Source organism: Myotis brandtii, unplaced genomic scaffold (genome assembly GCF_000412655.1).
Source record: "Myotis brandtii unplaced genomic scaffold, ASM41265v1 scaffold140, whole genome shotgun sequence".
NCBI lineage: Eukaryota > Metazoa > Chordata > Mammalia > Chiroptera > Vespertilionidae > Myotis > Myotis brandtii.
Window position 1 is genome coordinate 254,974 of NW_005355000.1, and position 18,181 is coordinate 273,154.

At 48.1% G+C, this 18,181-nt stretch overlaps 1 protein-coding gene across 1 annotated transcript in view; it reads right to left on the minus strand.

Annotated features, from left to right (window-relative positions):
* Positions 1–18,181, minus strand: part of ADAMTS9 (ADAM metallopeptidase with thrombospondin type 1 motif, 9) — a 164,016-nt gene that overhangs the window by 144,220 nt on the left and 1,615 nt on the right. Inside the window, exon 3 of the mRNA XM_014535238.1 lies at positions 13,076–13,238. Within this exon, the coding sequence (XP_014390724.1) occupies positions 13,076–13,238 (163 nt within the window). The remainder of the gene's footprint in view (positions 1–13,075; positions 13,239–18,181) is intronic.

An 18,181-nucleotide genomic window follows, 5' to 3' on the forward strand; every position in this document is an offset into this window, starting at 1 on the left:
GGAAGGAAGGAAGGAAGGAAGGAAGGAAGGAAGGAAGGAAGGAAGGAAGGAAGGGAGGGAAGACAGAAAAGGCCAGGCCCTGCTTCCACAGAACTTTCAATCTAGGTAACAACACATGAGGGTTGAGAGTGAGAAGACATAGTCTGCGATGTAATTCCATGTAAACAAATGCAAGCACTTGCACCTCTCAATGGGCTCCAAGGGCTGATAACACGGGAGCAAGAGAGGAAGCCAAGGCAGCTCCCTGCCCTCCGAGTCCTCCTCAGCTCTAAGCTTGGGCTCTGGGCCTGTGCCCAGAGAGCTACTTGGCGGGGCCTGCAGGGAGGGAAGGAGAAGCAGTCTGCGGGGTCAGTGGAAGGTGGATAAACAGCGTGCGGAGGAAGAGATAAAACAGAAAAACAAAAACAGCCATAAAACAACGAATGTTCTAGTAATACAGAACAATGTGTTTCCAAAAATTGGGTGGTGGTGGTAGGAGGGGGGGTGGGTCCTGAGGGAGGTGGGATTGTTCTGTGTTTATAAAGCTTTAAAGGGCATGAATGAAATTACCAAGGTTTATTTTTTTAAAAAGGGCCCGCGATTTGCTAGCTTTAAAAACAGCAGTGACTCTTGGATACTCACTAGATCAAGTCCCCGTGTGCATCACTCTGTGAGCTCTGTGTGCGCATGCGTGCGTGTGTGTGTGCGCGTGTGCGTGTGTGTGTGTGTGTGTGTGTGTGTGTGTGTGGCATGCCCGTGTCTGATGGCGCTCCATGCTCAGTACTGATGAAATGTGTGCAAAGGGCAGTGGAGGAAGAGATTATATTGCTAAGCCTTCTTTTTGGCTCCCAGAACCTTTATGTTTCCCTGAGTGGTTTCCAGAACATTAGTCCCAGAAGATATTTCCAAAAACAAACCAGGTAGCTTTGCAAAAACCCTTTAAGCACATTCACATCTGGGACCTCTCCCAGGCACATTAGCATTTTAAGGGCTTTGAGAAGTCTTGCAGCAAAGAAACCAGTTTACATTGGTTTAACCATGAACTAGGGCACTCCCAGGACCTTGGCCAGTTTGTGGGGCAGGGGAGGGGACCGAGCACCCTGGGAAGAGAGGGATGGAAGGAGGGTACTGCTGGCTGCTGCTCCAGGAAGAAGACTGTGAGAAGCTTTTTGCAGTTCAAGGGGCTGTGCTGGGAGGTGGGTGGCGGGAGCTATGTCTGAGGGTCATCACACTATTTTCTAGGAGTGGGTGCCTCCAGCTACCTGGGGAGTTAAATTTGCTGAATCAGATCCGAGAGCTGGGCACCACCACCAAAGGCCCTGCTGCACACCCTCCCTCAGCATCCTGCTGCTCCTCTGGCTATCATGGCGAGATGACTGATACCATAGTACCAACTCCCCATGTCGGAGCCGCCCTGTCAGGCTCTCCTCCAAGCACTGCACATGGATTAGTCTGTTATTCCTCACGGCACCCAGACACCGTGGGGACTGCTGTCTCCAAGGCACACACGAGGAAACTGAGGCACACTTGAAACAACTCGAGAAAGTATTTAAAGAACATCTATTTGAAGTTATAAAATGCTGAACATACCCAAGTCTATATTTTACTAAGAGACTGTTTGATTTGCTATTAATATCCTGCAAAATACCCTTTGGGAAATGTTGGTTCTGACTCACTCCATCTCTAAAGCAATCAGGGGAGCTAGGCCCTTCTGGCTGGCGGGTGCCAGCGGCCCACGGCCCCCCTGCACTGTCTGTGGCCCCGTTTCGACATGCCTTGGGATCTTCTAGGTCAGCACTTTCCAGTAGAAATAAAATGTGAGCCACACCTGGAAGCTAAGAATGTCTAATAGCCACATTAAAAGAAAAAGCCAAAAGAAACAGGTGAAATTAATTTTAATACTCTTCTATTCTATTTAAGTCAATATATGCAACATAATTGTCATTGCAGCACATGGCACTGGCCACATTCAAGGGCTCAGGAGCCACACGGGGCTACTGGCTGCTCTATAGGACGGTGCATTCCAGGCATTTAGTGTGTGCAGAATGAATACTAGCGGCAGTGAGATATGCTAAATAAGAGTTGGGGCCTGGGAGTCAGAGAGACCTGTGTTCAAATCCTCGCTGCTCCACAGTCAATCGGTGTGACCCTGGCAGTCACTTAAGCCCTCTGTGTCCCGTTGCCTCATCTGTGAAATGGGATCCGAATGGTTCCTCCCTAGGAGGGGAGTTAAATGCTTTAATACACGTAACATTCTGCACTGGGCCTGGGGCTGGGTCCATGCTGAGGGGTGTGGCTGTGGTGACTCATTCCTGAGGGTAGCACCCTTTTAGGGCTGCAGAATGGAGTGGCTCTAGGGCTTCCTGCTATCTGACAGCAGCTCCTGGGTGGCCCAAGGCAGAACGGATGCCTGTGGTGGGTCTAGGTATCACTCCCTTATCAGAGCAGTTGGGCAGGATCTCTTTAAAAAAGCTTCTAGCAACTCCTGGAGAGCATATCTCCCACATTCCTTTGCTGCACAGCCTCCCAGTTCCCACAGGATGAAGACAAGTTTGCACACCACAGTCTGCAGTACCAACCTTTTCTCATCCTGATGTCGGTGTTCCAGCCACTATGGCAACGAGTGGTCGCAGGGGCACGCTGTGCTCTGATCACAGTGGAGCTCCCCGGGAACCCTCCCAGCCACAGGCCACCTTCCCACAGCACCTGGCCAGGAACCCTCCCAGCCACAGGCCACCACCTTCCCAGACCTGGCCAGGAACCCTCCCAGCCATAGGTCACCTGCCCGCAGCACCTGGTCAGGAACCCTCCCAGCCACAGGCCACCTTCCCACAGCCCCTGAACAGGAACCCGCCAGCCACAGGCCACCTTCCCACAGCACCTGGCCAGGAACCCTCTCAGCCACAGGCCACCTTCCCACAGCACCCGGTCAGGAACCCTCCCAGCCATAGGTCCCCTTCCCACAGCACCTGGACAGGAACCCGCCAGCCCCAGGCCACCTTCCCACAGCACCTGGCCAGGAACCCTCTCAGCCACAGGCCACCTTCCCACAGCACCCGGTCAGGAACCCTCCCAGCCATAGGTCCCCTTCCCACAGCACCTGGACAGGAACCCGCCAGCCCCAGGCCACCTTCCCACAGCACCTGGCCAGGAACCCTCTCAGCCACAGGCCACCTTCCCACAGCACCCGGTCAGGAACCCTCCCAGCCATAGGTCCCCTTCCCACAGCACCTGGACAGGAACCCGCCAGCCCCAGGCCACCTTCCCACAGCACCTGGCCAGGAACCCTCTCAGCCACAGGCCACCTTCCCACAGCACCCGGTCAGGAACCCTCCCAGCCATAGGTCCCCTTCCCACAGCACCTGGACAGGAACCCGCCAGCCCCAGGCCACCTTCCCACAGCACCTGGCCAGGAACCCTCTCAGCCACAGGCCACCTTCCCACAGCACCCGGTCAGGAACCCTCCCAGCCATAGGTCCCCTTCCCACAGCACCTGGACAGGAACCCGCCAGCCCCAGGCCACCTTCCCACAGCACCTGGCCAGGAACCCTCTCAGCCACAGGCCACCTTCCCACAGCACCCGGTCAGGAACCCTCCCAGCCATAGGTCCCCTTCCCACAGCACCTGGACAGGAACCCGCCAGCCCCAGGCCACCTTCCCACAGCACCTGGCCAGGAACCCTCTCAGCCACAGGCCACCTTCCCACAGCACCCGGTCAGGAACCCTCCCAGCCATAGGTCCCCTTCCCACAGCACCTGGACAGGAACCCGCCAGCCCCAGGCCACCTTCCCACAGCACCTGGCCAGGAACCCTCTCAGCCACAGGCCACCTTCCCACAGCACCCGGTCAGGAACCCTCCCAGCCATAGGTCCCCTTCCCACAGCACCTGGACAGGAACCCGCCAGCCCCAGGCCACCTTCCCACAGCACCTGGCCAGGAACCCTCTCAGCCACAGGCCACCTTCCCACAGCACCCGGTCAGGAACCCTCCCAGCCATAGGTCCCCTTCCCACAGCACCTGGACAGGAACCCGCCAGCCCCAGGCCACCTTCCCACAGCACCTGGCCAGGAACCCTCTCAGCCACAGGCCACCTTCCCACAGCACCCGGTCAGGAACCCTCCCAGCCATAGGTCCCCTTCCCACAGCACCTGGACAGGAACCCGCCAGCCCCAGGCCACCTTCCCACAGCACCTGGCCAGGAACCCTCTCAGCCACAGGCCACCTTCCCACAGCACCCGGTCAGGAACCCTCCCAGTCACAGGCCATCTTCTCACAGCACCTGGCCAGGAACCCTCCCAGCCATAGGTCACTCGCTTGCAACAGCACCTGGCCAGCTCAAATATTTAGTTGCTGTAAATTCAGCTCTCCTGTAATAACTTAATTCCTTAAATGAATTAAAAGTCTGTTATCTTTCTCCATAGCCATAAGATAACTGAAATGATCTCTCTGGTTTCTTAATTGTTCTTACACTTAAATCCAGTGGCACTTTCAATATGTCACTTGAGTCCCACTTAAAAAGAAAAAGTTTCTATTGATTTTAAAGAGTGAGGAAAGGAGCGGGAGAGAGAGAAACATCGATGTGAGAGACAAATATCTATCAGTTGCCTCCTGCACACCCCCTACCCGGGATCCAGCCAGCAACGCAGTCATGTGCCCTGACTGGGAATCAACCTATGACCTCTTGGTGCATGGGGGCACCACTCAACCAGCTGAGCCACACTGGCCAGGGCTTGAGTGGCACTTTGGAACATCCTCTTTCTAAGCACCTTCCCAGCCAGCTTTTCTGCGACTTGCAGCCTGAAGAGAACACAGGGCTGGGAAGGAAGAGGCCTGTCAGGGCCACCTTTCCATTCGCTCTAGCTCCAATTACGAATCCCTTTGAAATTCTGAGTCTTGATCCTCTAATCCAGCGGTTCTCAACCTGTGGGTCTCGACCCCTTTGGGGGTCGAACGACCCTTTCACAGGGGTCGCCTAAGACCATCCGAAAACACATATATAATTACATATTGTTTTTGTGATTAATCACTATGCTTTAATTATGTTCAATTTGTAACAATGAAAATACATCCTGCATATCAGATATTTATATTACGATTCACAACAGTAGCAAAATTACAGTTATGAAGTAGCAACGAAAATAATTTTATGGTTGGGGTCACCACAACATGAGGAACTGTATGTATTAAAGGGTCTCGGCATTAGGAAGGTTGAGAACCACTGCCTAATCCGTGAAGAGACGAACTGGGGTAGAAGTTCTCTCCAAACTCCCTCTAGTATTAAAAATACGAGTTCTTATACTTATAAGATAAAGGTGAATAACACTGAAAATTGAAGTCCCAGGATTTGAAAGGAGAAAAACCCAAGAACCTCTTCTCTTGGCCACTGTCACTCAGTGCACAGGAGAAATAACCACACAGCGACAGGGTGGGCAGGCAAGAGACAGAGGAACCCCAACAGAGAGACCAACAGGAAAGAAGTGGGCTGTAGCTGATGTTAAATAATGTCAGGGGGAGTACAACTCACACATCTCCATCACTTACTGTGAAGCTTTTATTTTTGGACCTGCTAGAACAGATACCAGTGTCTGAAAACCACTTCCATTCTCTCTAATCGGACTTGTTACAATGGACCAGCATCAAATGTAAGGATTAGGAAATCTTTGGGAAAATCTTGTATTGCCCACAAAGCACACGATAGGAACTCTGGGAAATCGTGGGGTTATGTGTCCCATTCCTCTTCCCCCAGGAGCGTGGCCTTACAGGGCTGAACGTCACACCACTGCTCCTCCTGTCTCACTGCCCCTGGCTGTCTTTCTCTCCCCTGTGCGGTGCGTGCTCTGTGCGAGAGAACGGGACTTGTTACAATGGACCAGCATCAAATGTAAGAATTAGGAAATCTTTGGGAAAACTCTTGTATTGCCCACAAAGCACACAATAGGAACTCTGGGAAATCGTGGGGTTATGTGTCCCATTCCTCTTCCCCCAGGAGCGTGGCCTTACAGGGCTGAACGTCACACCACTGCTCCTCCTGTCTCACTGCCCCTGGCTGTCTTTCTCTCCCCTGTGCGGTGCGTGCTCTGTGCGAGAGAACATAGTTGCATCCTCAGGCATCCAAAGCTTCCTCTGTAACTGCTTCACTTGTGAGGCAAGAGACACCCCACCCCCCATCATAAAGCACAGGCTGGAAGCGGGAAGCTGTCTGAGTACACCGATGAGAAATAACAACAGCAGCGCCTTCTCTGTTGGCATAGGCACTGCTTTCAAGAACAACAAGCCTTTCCTAGTCCATCTCTCTTCACCTGCGTCTTGAACACACTCTCTACCGAATCCCGCGCTGTGCGTTGTCAGTGTCATCCTGACAGCGCTGTCTGTGCTGCACACAATGTCTGCACTCAAGTAAGGAAGCCACGGATGCAATAGTGTCTGCAAATGAGGACAATGAGAGCCGAGCCACACCCCCTACTGGGATCCAGCTGGCACCTCAAGCATGTGCCCTGGGGGAAGACACTTGAACTACATAGCTGATACAGGGCTTATATCCAGAATATATAAAGAAATCTCAATTCAATAATAAGAAATATTCCAGTTCTTTATAATGTGGGCAAAAGATTTAGACACTTTACCCAAGAAGATACACGGATGGCAAATAAGCAGACTAAGAGATGCTTAGTCATCAGGGAAATGCAAATTATAACTGTGAGGAGATACCGCTATGCATCTACTAGATGGGCTAAAATTAAAAGGCAAAACCAAATATTGGCAATAACAAATGCTAGTGAGGATGCAGAAAAATGGAATTTTATACCCTGCTGCTGGGACTGCAAGATGGTACCGCCACTTTAAAAACCAGATGGCAGTATCTTGTGAAGTTAAACATATTCTTATCATATAACCTAGCAATCTCCCACCTAAGTATTTACCCAAGTGAAATGAAAACGTATGGATTTGTTTGTAATTGTCAAAACTCTGTCCCTCAGCTGGGTCAGATAAACCAACTGTGGTATGTGTATTCATGCAAAGGAACACTGCTCACAATGAAAAACGATGAGTTCTGATACAGGCTACCTGGATGAGCCGCAGCACTATGCTTAGTGGTCCTATTTCTATGACAGCTGCGAAGGGGCTAACCTGTAGAAACAGAAAAGGGGGCTGACCACACAAGACACCAGGAATTCCTCTCTATGTTGACTGTGATGATGGTGACATGACTATATACATTTTCGAAAACTTGCAAAACTGGACACTAGAAAGGCTGACTGTTACTGCATGTAATTATACCTTACTAGAAACATGGGTGAAAAAACCCTAGAAAATAAAAAGATTTGTAAAACAAAAACTAACAGAGAAATGCTGAGGCCAATCACATCAACTGGAAGTTTTTCCATGCACCACAGGCCAACTGCTTTCCATACCCACTCTAATCCCCACGTCCCCTGAGAGATGGGGGTTGATACAGAAGGAAGCGCTTGGCCAACATTTATACTCCGTTTCATTTCATTCCTTCTCAAAGCCCACAGCCCACACATGCACAAACCAGCACACCTTGCATTTCCTCAGAATGTGATAATCAGTATGCTTCCTATTCATTCATGATTTTCAGTTGTGTACAGCGGTTGCTAACAGGTGACCACTGGTGGTCTGTGAGGTCTGAAGGGTCGGCGGCCGCTACTAGACACCGCGTCAAAAAGCCACCTACCACAGCGCCTTCTGTGCTCTGTGAAGCTACTCTGACAGGGGCTCCTTCTGCTGGCGGAGTTCTTGGTACCTGCTCTGGGTTTGGGTGCTGACTCTGCTCTTTCAAATGGTTGCAAATGCAGCTTAACCTTATGGTGACAAAGGCCAAGCAAAGAGCCAACGAAGTGGAAAGGAGAAAAGGGGCCATGGGAGCAAAACTAAAACTAAAACAGCAACTTTAACAACTACAATGACAACAAGTGAAGTTGCTTAAGAGACATAACTAATCGCAATGTGTGGACCTTGTTTAGATCACAATCTAAGCAGAAGGAATATAAAAAGGCATTTTGGGGACAATTAGAAAAACTTTACTATAGGAACTCTTTAGGGGATATGGAGAAATTATCATTGATTTACCTCACCATCATAAATAATGTTACAGTTATATAAGAAAATATCTTCAGCCCTAGCTGGTTTGACTTGGTGGATAGTTGGCCTGCGAACTGAAAGGTCCCAGGTTCGATTCCAATCAAGGGCACATGCCCGGGGTTGCAGGCTTAATCCCCAGTAGGGGGTGTCCAGGAGGCAGCCGATCAATGATTCTCTCCCTCTCCCTCTCTAAAATCAATAAGAATATATTAAAAAGAAAGAAAGAAAGAAAATATCTTCATCTTCCAGACAGGTAGATTGGAATATTTAGAGAGAAGATGTTATGATATCTGAGTTTAGTTTAAAATACTCTAGAAAACAGGAAAATTAAGCAGCAAATGTGGAAAATGCTTTGTCATTGTTAAATGTAGAGGGTATGTTTGTTTTACCACACCTCTAACTTTTTAAAATGCTTTAAAAAACAAGATGAAAAGTAAAAAAATAAAATAAAAAATTCAATGAATAAATGAGAACAGATGAGAGAAGAAACCATTCCTATATTAGAGGTTTCTTTTGTTCTATCCTTTAATGACTTTGTTGGCATATTACACTATAGCTTCCAATGTCAAAAATAGCAATCTTTATATATATGCTACAAAGAAGATAAAGGTGAGGAAATAATCTCCAGAATTCAGTTACTTAAAATAATAGTTTTCTAATAACTTACTAAGGCTTTTAGAGGCCATTGCTTATATTGACTGTTTATTAATCATCAAGTCATTGAGGAACATAAAAAAGAGAAAAAGGTATGAACGCTGAGGGGTAAGTGAAGGAAATTAAGTCAACACAATAGACCCCAAATGGCAGGAACTGTCCTGAACGGTGAGCCAGTCCTGGCTGGAGCGCCCCTGCTTCCTGTACATGCTGCGGGCAGGCCACTGACCCTCCCAGTCAGTCTTCTCAGCTGTAAAATGGGAGTCACTGGAGCACCTGCCCCCCAGCGAGCTGCTCCCGGCGTAAAGGAAGCAACCATGGTCCCTCCTGTTGCCTGTCCTCCTGTGCACAGGCCCCGGGGCTGGGGGAAGGGTCTGAGGGCTTGAGCGTGTGTGGGAAAATGGAGGCTGGCTAGCTTCTCACAGAAATCACTAATTAGCCAACAACCACTGCCCTGCTGGGGCCCAGCCGGGACTGTGAAGTCAGCCAAAGCTTCCATTACTGCCTGGAACCCTCCAGCTGTCCCAGAATTGTTTACTTAAAGCCCCCTCAGTGGTCTGCTCCTCAGCTCTGTCTCTCACTCCATTTGGGCCCAATGCTCAGGGCAGCTAATCTAATCAGCTAATCTATGCTAAATTATTAATGGATTCAAGAGGTTAATGTGTAACAAGCCTCCCCTCCAACTGAGGCATGCTGGAGACACAGTCCCTGGTGACTCATTAGTCTGGGTGGGAATTCCGGGCACCAGGCAGCCCCCCTCACATCAAATCAAATTCTGGGAAGGCATTTAAAAATTCCTACAGAAAAGGTAATTCATATGTGAATACAATGGAATCAACAGAGGGATCTCGGCCAAAGAATCCTCTAAGGCAGTGGTTCTCAACCTTCCTAATGCCGCAACCCTTAATATAGTTCCTCATGTTGTGGTGACCCCCAACCATGAAATTATTTTTGTTGCTACTTCATAACTGTAATTTTGCTACTGTTATGAATCATAATGTAAATATCTGATATGCAGGATGTATTTTCATTGTTACAAATTGAACATAATTAAAGCATAGTGATTAATCACAAAAACAATATGTAATTATATATGTGTTTTCCAATGGTCTTTGGCGACCCCTGTGAAAGGGTCGTTCGACCCCCAAAGGGGTCGAGACCCACAGGTTGAGAACCGCTGCTCTAAGGAGACCAGGACAAAGGCTATGTTTATGAGCTTTGTATGGACTTCTCTGTGTCTCTATTTTCCCAACTGCAAAATCAACCCAGGCGGAGGTAAGGATTAAAACATATAATCCACATAAAACATGGGTAAGAGTGCCTGCCACACAACGCATGCTCAACAGATGTCAGCCATTGTTAGTGTCATTTAGGGATTAGATTAGATGGAAGTCAAAAAGGATGTTCTGAAATCTTAAGTAAAAAAGCATTTTTTAAAGGCAGCTTCTTCCATTGTTTTCAGGGTAATCTGGCCCACAGTGGACCACACTAGGATCCCCCCCGGGCTCAAGTCAGCCCACTTCCTACCAGCTGTGTGACTTTATAGCTGTCATTTTCTCTGCTGTAAAATAAGGATAATAATACCTACCCTGCAGTGTTGATGAATGGATTACATATGATAATGTATGGAACATGGGTAGCACTGAGACCCCACACGCGCATACTATGAGACCAACAAATGATGACTTTAATTATCATCTTAATATTTTTCCGCCTTTATGATCATACCCTTGGGAGCCTAACCAAAAAGGTACGACAGTACATTCTAATGGGGTGACAGGTCTGAAATCCCTAATGGAGACTAAACCATGGTGATCCCCAGGACAGTCCAATGGGTACCAGGAATTTAGTGAGATGGAGAGGGACCCTCAGCTCTGACTAGCCCAGTGCTCCAAAGAAGTAGCTACAAAGCAGGATTTCTACCTGTGTGGCATCGAAACTCTCTCATTCCCAAACAGGCAAGCAAGCGAGTATAGGATCTTGGCTTGGCTGTTGGTCCCTGGTGACAAGTGCTATGGGGCTACACAATAACTACATGCCCCCACCCCCATTTTTTTTCAAACTCCGTTTTCTGATTATGAAACGGCTACAGAATCATGGCAAAAATATAAGAACATAAAAGACTGCCTCTGTTCCTGCCAAACAGAAATAATTCCTTTTAATATGTCCATGCATATTGCTTCAGATTTTTTCTCTACACCCCCATGCACCCACACACACTTTATTATTTAAGAAAATGAAATCATACCATATACACTGAATCATCACTGCCTGTTCACATACTATACATATTTCTGTGTTTGTTAACATACATCTCTGCCATCATTTTTAATAGCTGCATAGGAATCCATCAACTGCATACCTCACCCCCCACCCCTGGGCACTCAGGTTGTTTCCAGCATTTTTCTATAATAAACAACACTGTACTGAGTATTCTCCCATAAATACCTTACACAATTGTCCGATTATTTCCACAAAAGTGGCATTGGTGGGTTAATAAGTGTATAATTCCTAAATGCCTTAAGAAACAAAAACAGCTGGCCTTGCTGAGATGGGAGGGTGAGAGAGGTATTTTAGCAACAGATAAACACTGTCTTCTATGCCCCTACGCCCAGGCAAACAAGACAATCCTTTTCCTGTTGGCCCACTCCCTGCCTTTCACTCACCTATCAGAAAGCATGTCTATCTCACTGATAAGGACAACTACATCCCCTTATGCAAAATTCAGGGTCAAATAGAGAGTGTCCATGTGATAGAACCTGGGGTTTCATCTAGAAATGCAAAGGGAAGGATGGGCAGAAAGGGGCTTACAAAAAAGCAAAGGTTCCTGAATGGCTCCACGGGCAGGCCACTTGGTTACTCTTGGTTACCACTCAGTGATCTTGGGGGGGCATCCCTGAATCTAAATGGGTTGATATTTACTGAGAGGATGTTTTCCTCTCTGGCCACAGGGTCTTCTCCCACCCCCCACCTATTTTCACTCCCTATGCGAAGGCTACCTGGTTTCAGAGGTTGCCATGACCTGCTGGCCCATCTCTCTAATGGCAGCTGGCAACTGTGCCATACTCCAAAGTTCTTTCCAACTATTGTGAGCCCCTGCATCTGAGCTGAAAGAAGGGGTGCAGGAGCAGCTGGAGGAGAGAAACCAGAGTGGCGAGTTCAGCAGCAACCTTTGGAGGAACAGTCAAAGCTGCTGGAATGAAGGAAGGGCCCACCACACCGGTCACTGACAAGCCAAAGTCAGAAGGAAAAATAAAGGCTTGCCATGGTGATCTGAAATGTGGCCCTTAAAGGCCCCAAAGCAACAATGCCCAGAACCAAATAAGCTTTTGTGAAAAAGTAAGCCATCTTCCACTGTCCTCAATCTTCACCTTTCTAGATTCCCTCTTCTTTATGTTTAAACAAGATTTGACAATGACTTGTCCTCTAGCCCAGAAAATCAATCCAAAGTCCATTGACTTGGGTAGTTAATTTAAAAATAAACCTTGAGGGTATTTTGAAAGGCATTATTAAGTCTTCTCCTTCTCTCTCTCTCTCTCTCTCTCTCTCTCTCTCTCTCACACACACACACACACACACACACACACACACACACACACCTGCACAGAGAAAACGAACCATGGAATAAGACAGGCAAACAAGGGTTTTCCTTATGGTCTAGCTGTGAGATCGTCAGTGGGGTCATGGGGTCATCTCTGAAAGCCTCAGCATCTCTGCCAGGTCCAGTGCGGGGAGAATGCTGCCCAGCTCACCGGCAGCATGCAGCCTCAGTGCACCTGGCCAGGATCCAGCTGTGGGCACAGATGCATCTGAGAGAAACCCGACCGTGTGACCCACACTTCCAGTCACATATTCCTGAAGCCACAGAACATGAGCTAAGCTGAAGCTGATAGGAAAAATCCCAAGAAACACATAGCTTTTGAGTTCCATTTGTAACCTTACATGATAAAATAAAGAAATAGAAAACAAGAAACATAAGCAATTGCTGACTGAAGATATGGCTCTAATAGCCTAAGACAGCGGTCGCCAACCGGTGGTCCGCAGACCACTGGTGATCCGTGAGGTCCAAAAGCTTGGCGACCACTGGCCTAGGACATTACTAAGCTTAGTCATATTAGCAACTCCAACGAAAGAGGCAGCTCTGCCCAGAGTGGGCTTGGAGTCACTGCTCTTTTTAGCTTTCACATCTGTACAATGGGGATATTCCGACCTCACTGGAAGATCAAATAAAAGACAATGACCATGGTAGTGCTTTTAGCCTATGAAAGAGCCACATGTCTGCAGCAGGGCAATGACCCATCACAGGGGTGGGATCTCTGCTGAAGGAAGACACGAATACCTGAGGTGTCGCACGCGTGCCTTTCTGTGGAGGGCTCTTCCTGGGTGGTGCTGAGCCTGTAGATAACGTGGGGTTTGTTTTGTTCATCTTCATCTTCTGGTTCATCCACGGACAGCAGTGGCTCAATAAAATAATCCCCATCCTGGGACCGGAACATTCCCAGCTGCAAAGGAAGAGATGAGGAGATGAGAGCATAAAGATGAAACATTTGAAAGTGGAGATGGTGCCATTTGACCCAATCCCTTTGTCATGAGGGCTGCTTGGCTGCTTAATGCTGCGGACACACTTGGAGAGCGATTTATTTTCACTCTCAGCCATACCAGTACCTTCTCCTTGACTTGACACTATTGTTCCTGCTCACCAAATCCGTCTCTAAGGAATACTTCCTTGGTGCTCAAGTTCTAATCACATATTCCCTTCTCCAGGCTGTTGAAAGACAGTGTTTCTCTGTGTGAAGACAGCTGGAAATTTAGGGACCCATGTGAGCTCTGAGAGAAAAGCTGACCCATGGAAGAATTATCATGACTTCAAATTCAGGAAGCATATGTTGACCACAAGGCACTCAAGGTGGTGCCACCTGTGACACTAGGCCATGAGTCTCTCCCCTCCTTCCCTTTGCAACAGGCAGTGATTCAGTACCAGGCTTTGGGGCCGGGCTGCCCAGCACAGGTCCCAGTCCCAGCACAGCCTCTTACCCACCCATCTTGCCACCCATCTTGGGTAAGTTCCTTAAATGCTGAACCTCAGCTTCCTTGTTCGTCAATTAGGGATAAACTTACTATAAAGGATTATCCTTTAGATTGAATGAGATAATGCACTTAAGGTACTTAGCACCTTGTAAGGGCTTAGAACATATTAGTGGCTTTTGGTGTTGTGGTGTTAGCCTCTAACTGCCAGGATACTGTTGTGTTTGCCAATCATTCTAAGCACTTTGAAAGTGGCAACTCTTTCTCCTCTCCTTCTCACATACCCACAGTTTTGCAAATGATGAATGACGCCTCAAGGTTGACCCACCCAAACAAAACATTACAAGAGCATGAAAAAGTTCCCCATGTCGTGCAATGTGTTAGAGTCAAACCCTTCTCTCATTTTCCATTGTTCTTTTTCCTGCACTGGGGGAGAAAAAAAAAGGAGAAAAAGAAAAAGTAAAGGAAAAGCAGACCTTTTACCATTCCCTGAGTCAAACCCTTCTCTCATTTTCCATTGTTCCTTTTCCTGCACTGGGGGGAGAAAAAGAAAAGGAGAAAAAGAAAAAGTAAAGGAAAAGCAGACCTTTTACCTTTCCCTGGACACAAGAAAATGACTGTCCATAAAGGTTATAAGCATCATCCAGAAATTTGCTAGAAATTCAAATAATCACGCTCCACCCCAAATCTGACCCACTGAATCAAAATCTCAGGGCAGGGCAGGAGTTGGAATTTTAATGAGCACTCCATGGTATTCTTATGCACGATAAAGTTTGTGAAGCATTAGGCTAGGACAGGTTCCAAACCCAGCTAAGATTCAAAATTGTTTGGGAAGTTTTTTAAAAATTCAGATTTGGGGCATGACCCCTTATCTGCAAATTGAATTTCCAGGGGTAAGGTCTAGCATCTATGTTTTTTAAAAAGTTCTCTACATGATTTAGAGGCCACTAGCTCAACGAGGGAACAGCTCTGGTGTGCACAGAGCAGGCAAAAGAGTAGCTGGTTTTTGGCGAAGTGATTTAACAACTTTATTCTCACTCAGGCAGCTCTCTCTGTTTCCAATACTCAACTCTGGTGTTCTCTGAACACAGTGCAGGATGTAAAACCTACTAGAGACAGACCGTAAGTACTGGGAAAAACCTGGGAGTTCATCTGGTGAGGGTCTGGCCCGTCTGGTGAAAAGGGAAGCCGAGGGAGAAAGCGGCTGGTCTGCAGTTGCCCTTTGGTGGTACAGAGCAGCTGAACAGAGCCAGTGCCGAATCTAGAACTCAGGTATCCCAACTTCAGTCCAGTGCCTTTTTTATTTTATCTTTACTGTTATTTTTAAATCCTCACCCAAGGACATGTTTTTATTGATGCTTAGAAAGAGAGAGTGAGAGAGAAAGAAACATGGATATGAGAGAGAAACATTGATCAGTTGCCTCCTGTATGCACCCCGACCAGGGATGGAGCCTGCAACCTAGGAATGTGCCCTGACCAGGGATCAAACCCACACCTTTTGGTGCATGGGGTGACGCTGGCCAGGGCAGTGCAGTGCCTTTTTAAATTAAATTCTCTTTAGGAATATGGATTCAGTCTCTGAGTGGCTAAATGCATGGGTCAGAAAGACTGGGTGGGAACCCCAGCTGTGCCACTTAGGAGTGTGAGACTTCGAGCAAGCCTCCAACTCTCAAAGCCTCACTGTCCTCATCTGTAAAATGAGTTGAGGATTGGATTGTGTGAGGGTTCTGTATGAGATGATGCATACATAAAGTACTCATTATAAGGCAAAGCACATAATGAGAGTTCAATAAATGGTACCCATATAGTGCCAAATTAATTTTGTTGTTGATTCACAAGTAAATGCTTGATCTAAGAGTAATTTTCTTGGTCAAGGTGAACATTTATTCAAACATACAGGGTATACAACCAGTTTGGCTCAGTGGATAGAGCATCGGCCTGCGGACTCAAGGGTCCCAGGTTCGATTCTGGTCAAGGGCATGTACCTTGGTTGCAGGCACATCCCCAGTAGGGAGTGTGCAGGAGGCAGCTGATCGATGCTTCTCTCTCATCGGTGTTTCTAACTCTCTATCCCTCTCCCTTCCTCTCTGTAAAAAAAATCAATAAAATATATTTAAAAAACCACAATAAACCTTTAAGGTTTTAAAGCATGTACCTTTAAAGAAACATGGCTAACTGACATGCCCAAGCATCATAAAGTGATTGTCTAGAATCAAATGGCAGGAAAGCTAATTGCCATTTAATTGTGTTTTGAAAATTTATTTTTCCTTGTTGGAAGCTTTGTCTAGGGTCAAAGAAGGAAAAAAAAAACATAGATAGGAAATGATAATAAAAGTTGTAACAGTTAAAATTGTAAGGGGTCCTGGACTGCGAGAGCCCTGGACTGCAAGAGGGCACAGGCCAGGCTGAGGGACCCCCCCCTGCCCCACCCCCCGTGTGTGAATTTTGTGCACCAGGTCTCTAGTGTACCTATAATATCTAAGGCTCCAATATGGAAGAGAAATGAATTGATGTTGATCCTGCTGCCAAAGAGAAAGGGACAGACCATACCTACTAAGAACTATAATTATAATACAAGGGAGCAAACAGAAGAACCATAAGAGAAATATTTACACATACACATATGCATCTATGAAGGTGAAGAGGGAGACATGACAGCAGTCCATAGGACCAGGAACATGTTTCCTGGGAAGAAAGATATCTAAGTTACATTTAAGTTACACTTCAAAAGAAGGGCATGATTTGAGCATGTGAAGCTGGGTGAGATGAACAAATAAGTCTGGAGGCCCAAGGGCAATGAGGCAGGATTAGGATAGAAGGGAAATTCAGTAAAAGAAGCAAAAGCAGGTTGCCTGAAATATAGGCCTTGTCGAGGAAAGCTTGAGAGATGCCCCGGACCTGCCGGCCTGAGAGGGGTGAGAAGCACTGCAAATGGTCTCAAGGACCACACGGAGTTCACAGTTGTGACTGGGCATGCGCTGTGCAGAGCTGGTGAGCCGGGAACCATGTGGCCTTGCACCCGGTGATCATTCATTTGTTAGTGGCAGAGCTTAAGAGAGAAGAGTCTGGAGGAAAAGCCAGAGACAAATATTTCTTAGACATCAGTCCCAATGAGCAGAGAAGTGAAGAGGGCTAGAGTTAGGGTAGGGATGCTCAGAAAAGGTAAGAGACACATCTGAGATGGAATTCAGGGAAACTGATACTTTACTAGTGAGGTGTGTGTGTGTGTGTGTATGTGTGTGTGTGTGTGGTGATGGGGGGGAGGCAGAAATAGCATGGTCCACCCTGAAGAGTGAAAGATTTCCTGGGGGCTTTTAGGCCACTGGGAACACCACAATTCCACAGCTACAAAAAATGGTAAGGGGAAGTCTGGTGGTGGTGGGGGGGTGTAGGTTGGAGGGGTAGGGAGGCGGAGAAAGATAAGTTTCAGAAGGAAGACAAAGGGGCGAGGGTTTGGGGGATAGATTAATCACTGACGTGTGCATATATTTAGGATGTATGTTAGAACTGCCCCCTTCCTCCAAAAGAGGCAGATTGCAAATTAAATGCAATATCAATAGGCTTATCAGAGTCTAGGCATCGTTTCTGAAGAACTGTCCTCAGTGGCCTAAGAGTTACCTCTCGCAGTTCCACGTGCGAGTGGCTGCCTAAAACTGCCAATAGAAATGAAGGTCCTGCGCAGCAAAATATTCATACAACCGCAGGGGCCACTCAGCGGGGTGTGGAGGCGGGGAAGGGGAGGAGTAAAGGCTGTTTACAAACTTGACATACAGACGCAGCCCGACCCGTTAGGTTCTGAAATTCGGGGTTACAGTCTTGGGATCCGCAGGCGCTCTGATACCCTTGGCTCCGGCACCAGGCTTATGCCCACACCGGCCGGCTGGAACCTTTCGAGGAACAGAATTCCTGGGCTCCAGCCCTACCTAGGTCTGGAGGCAGCGATGACTCACCAGCACCCCCTCTGCCTTAGCCAAACTGCCGTCTCCGCCCACCCCAGTCTCCACGTCGCGCCGCGGCTCTCTGCTGGGGGCTCAAGGGGCTCATCCTGATGCCCGCATCCCAGAGTCTTAACCTGCCCGCTCCCAGTCATCAGGTTTGCCTGGCTCGCCTCCCGACCCGTCCCTCCGCTGAGCGGCGGAGATGGATGCGACATCCCCACGGGGATCTCTGGACTCTCCGAACAGCAGCAGCAGCGCGTGGAGGGGCAGCTGAGCACCCCGGTAAGTATCCATGCCCCCACTTTAAAGGTGACAGTGGGCGTGGGGGTGCTTAGGGGAAGACTAACGCAGCACCGGGCGCCCTGCGCTAGGAGAGCCTGACCCGGGAAAGTTTCTGCGTCACACGCGCGTGGCAGCAACGCACGTCGCTTGAGAAAGTCAAGGCTGCTATCAGTCGGGCCAGAATCTTACTGCGGGTCCTC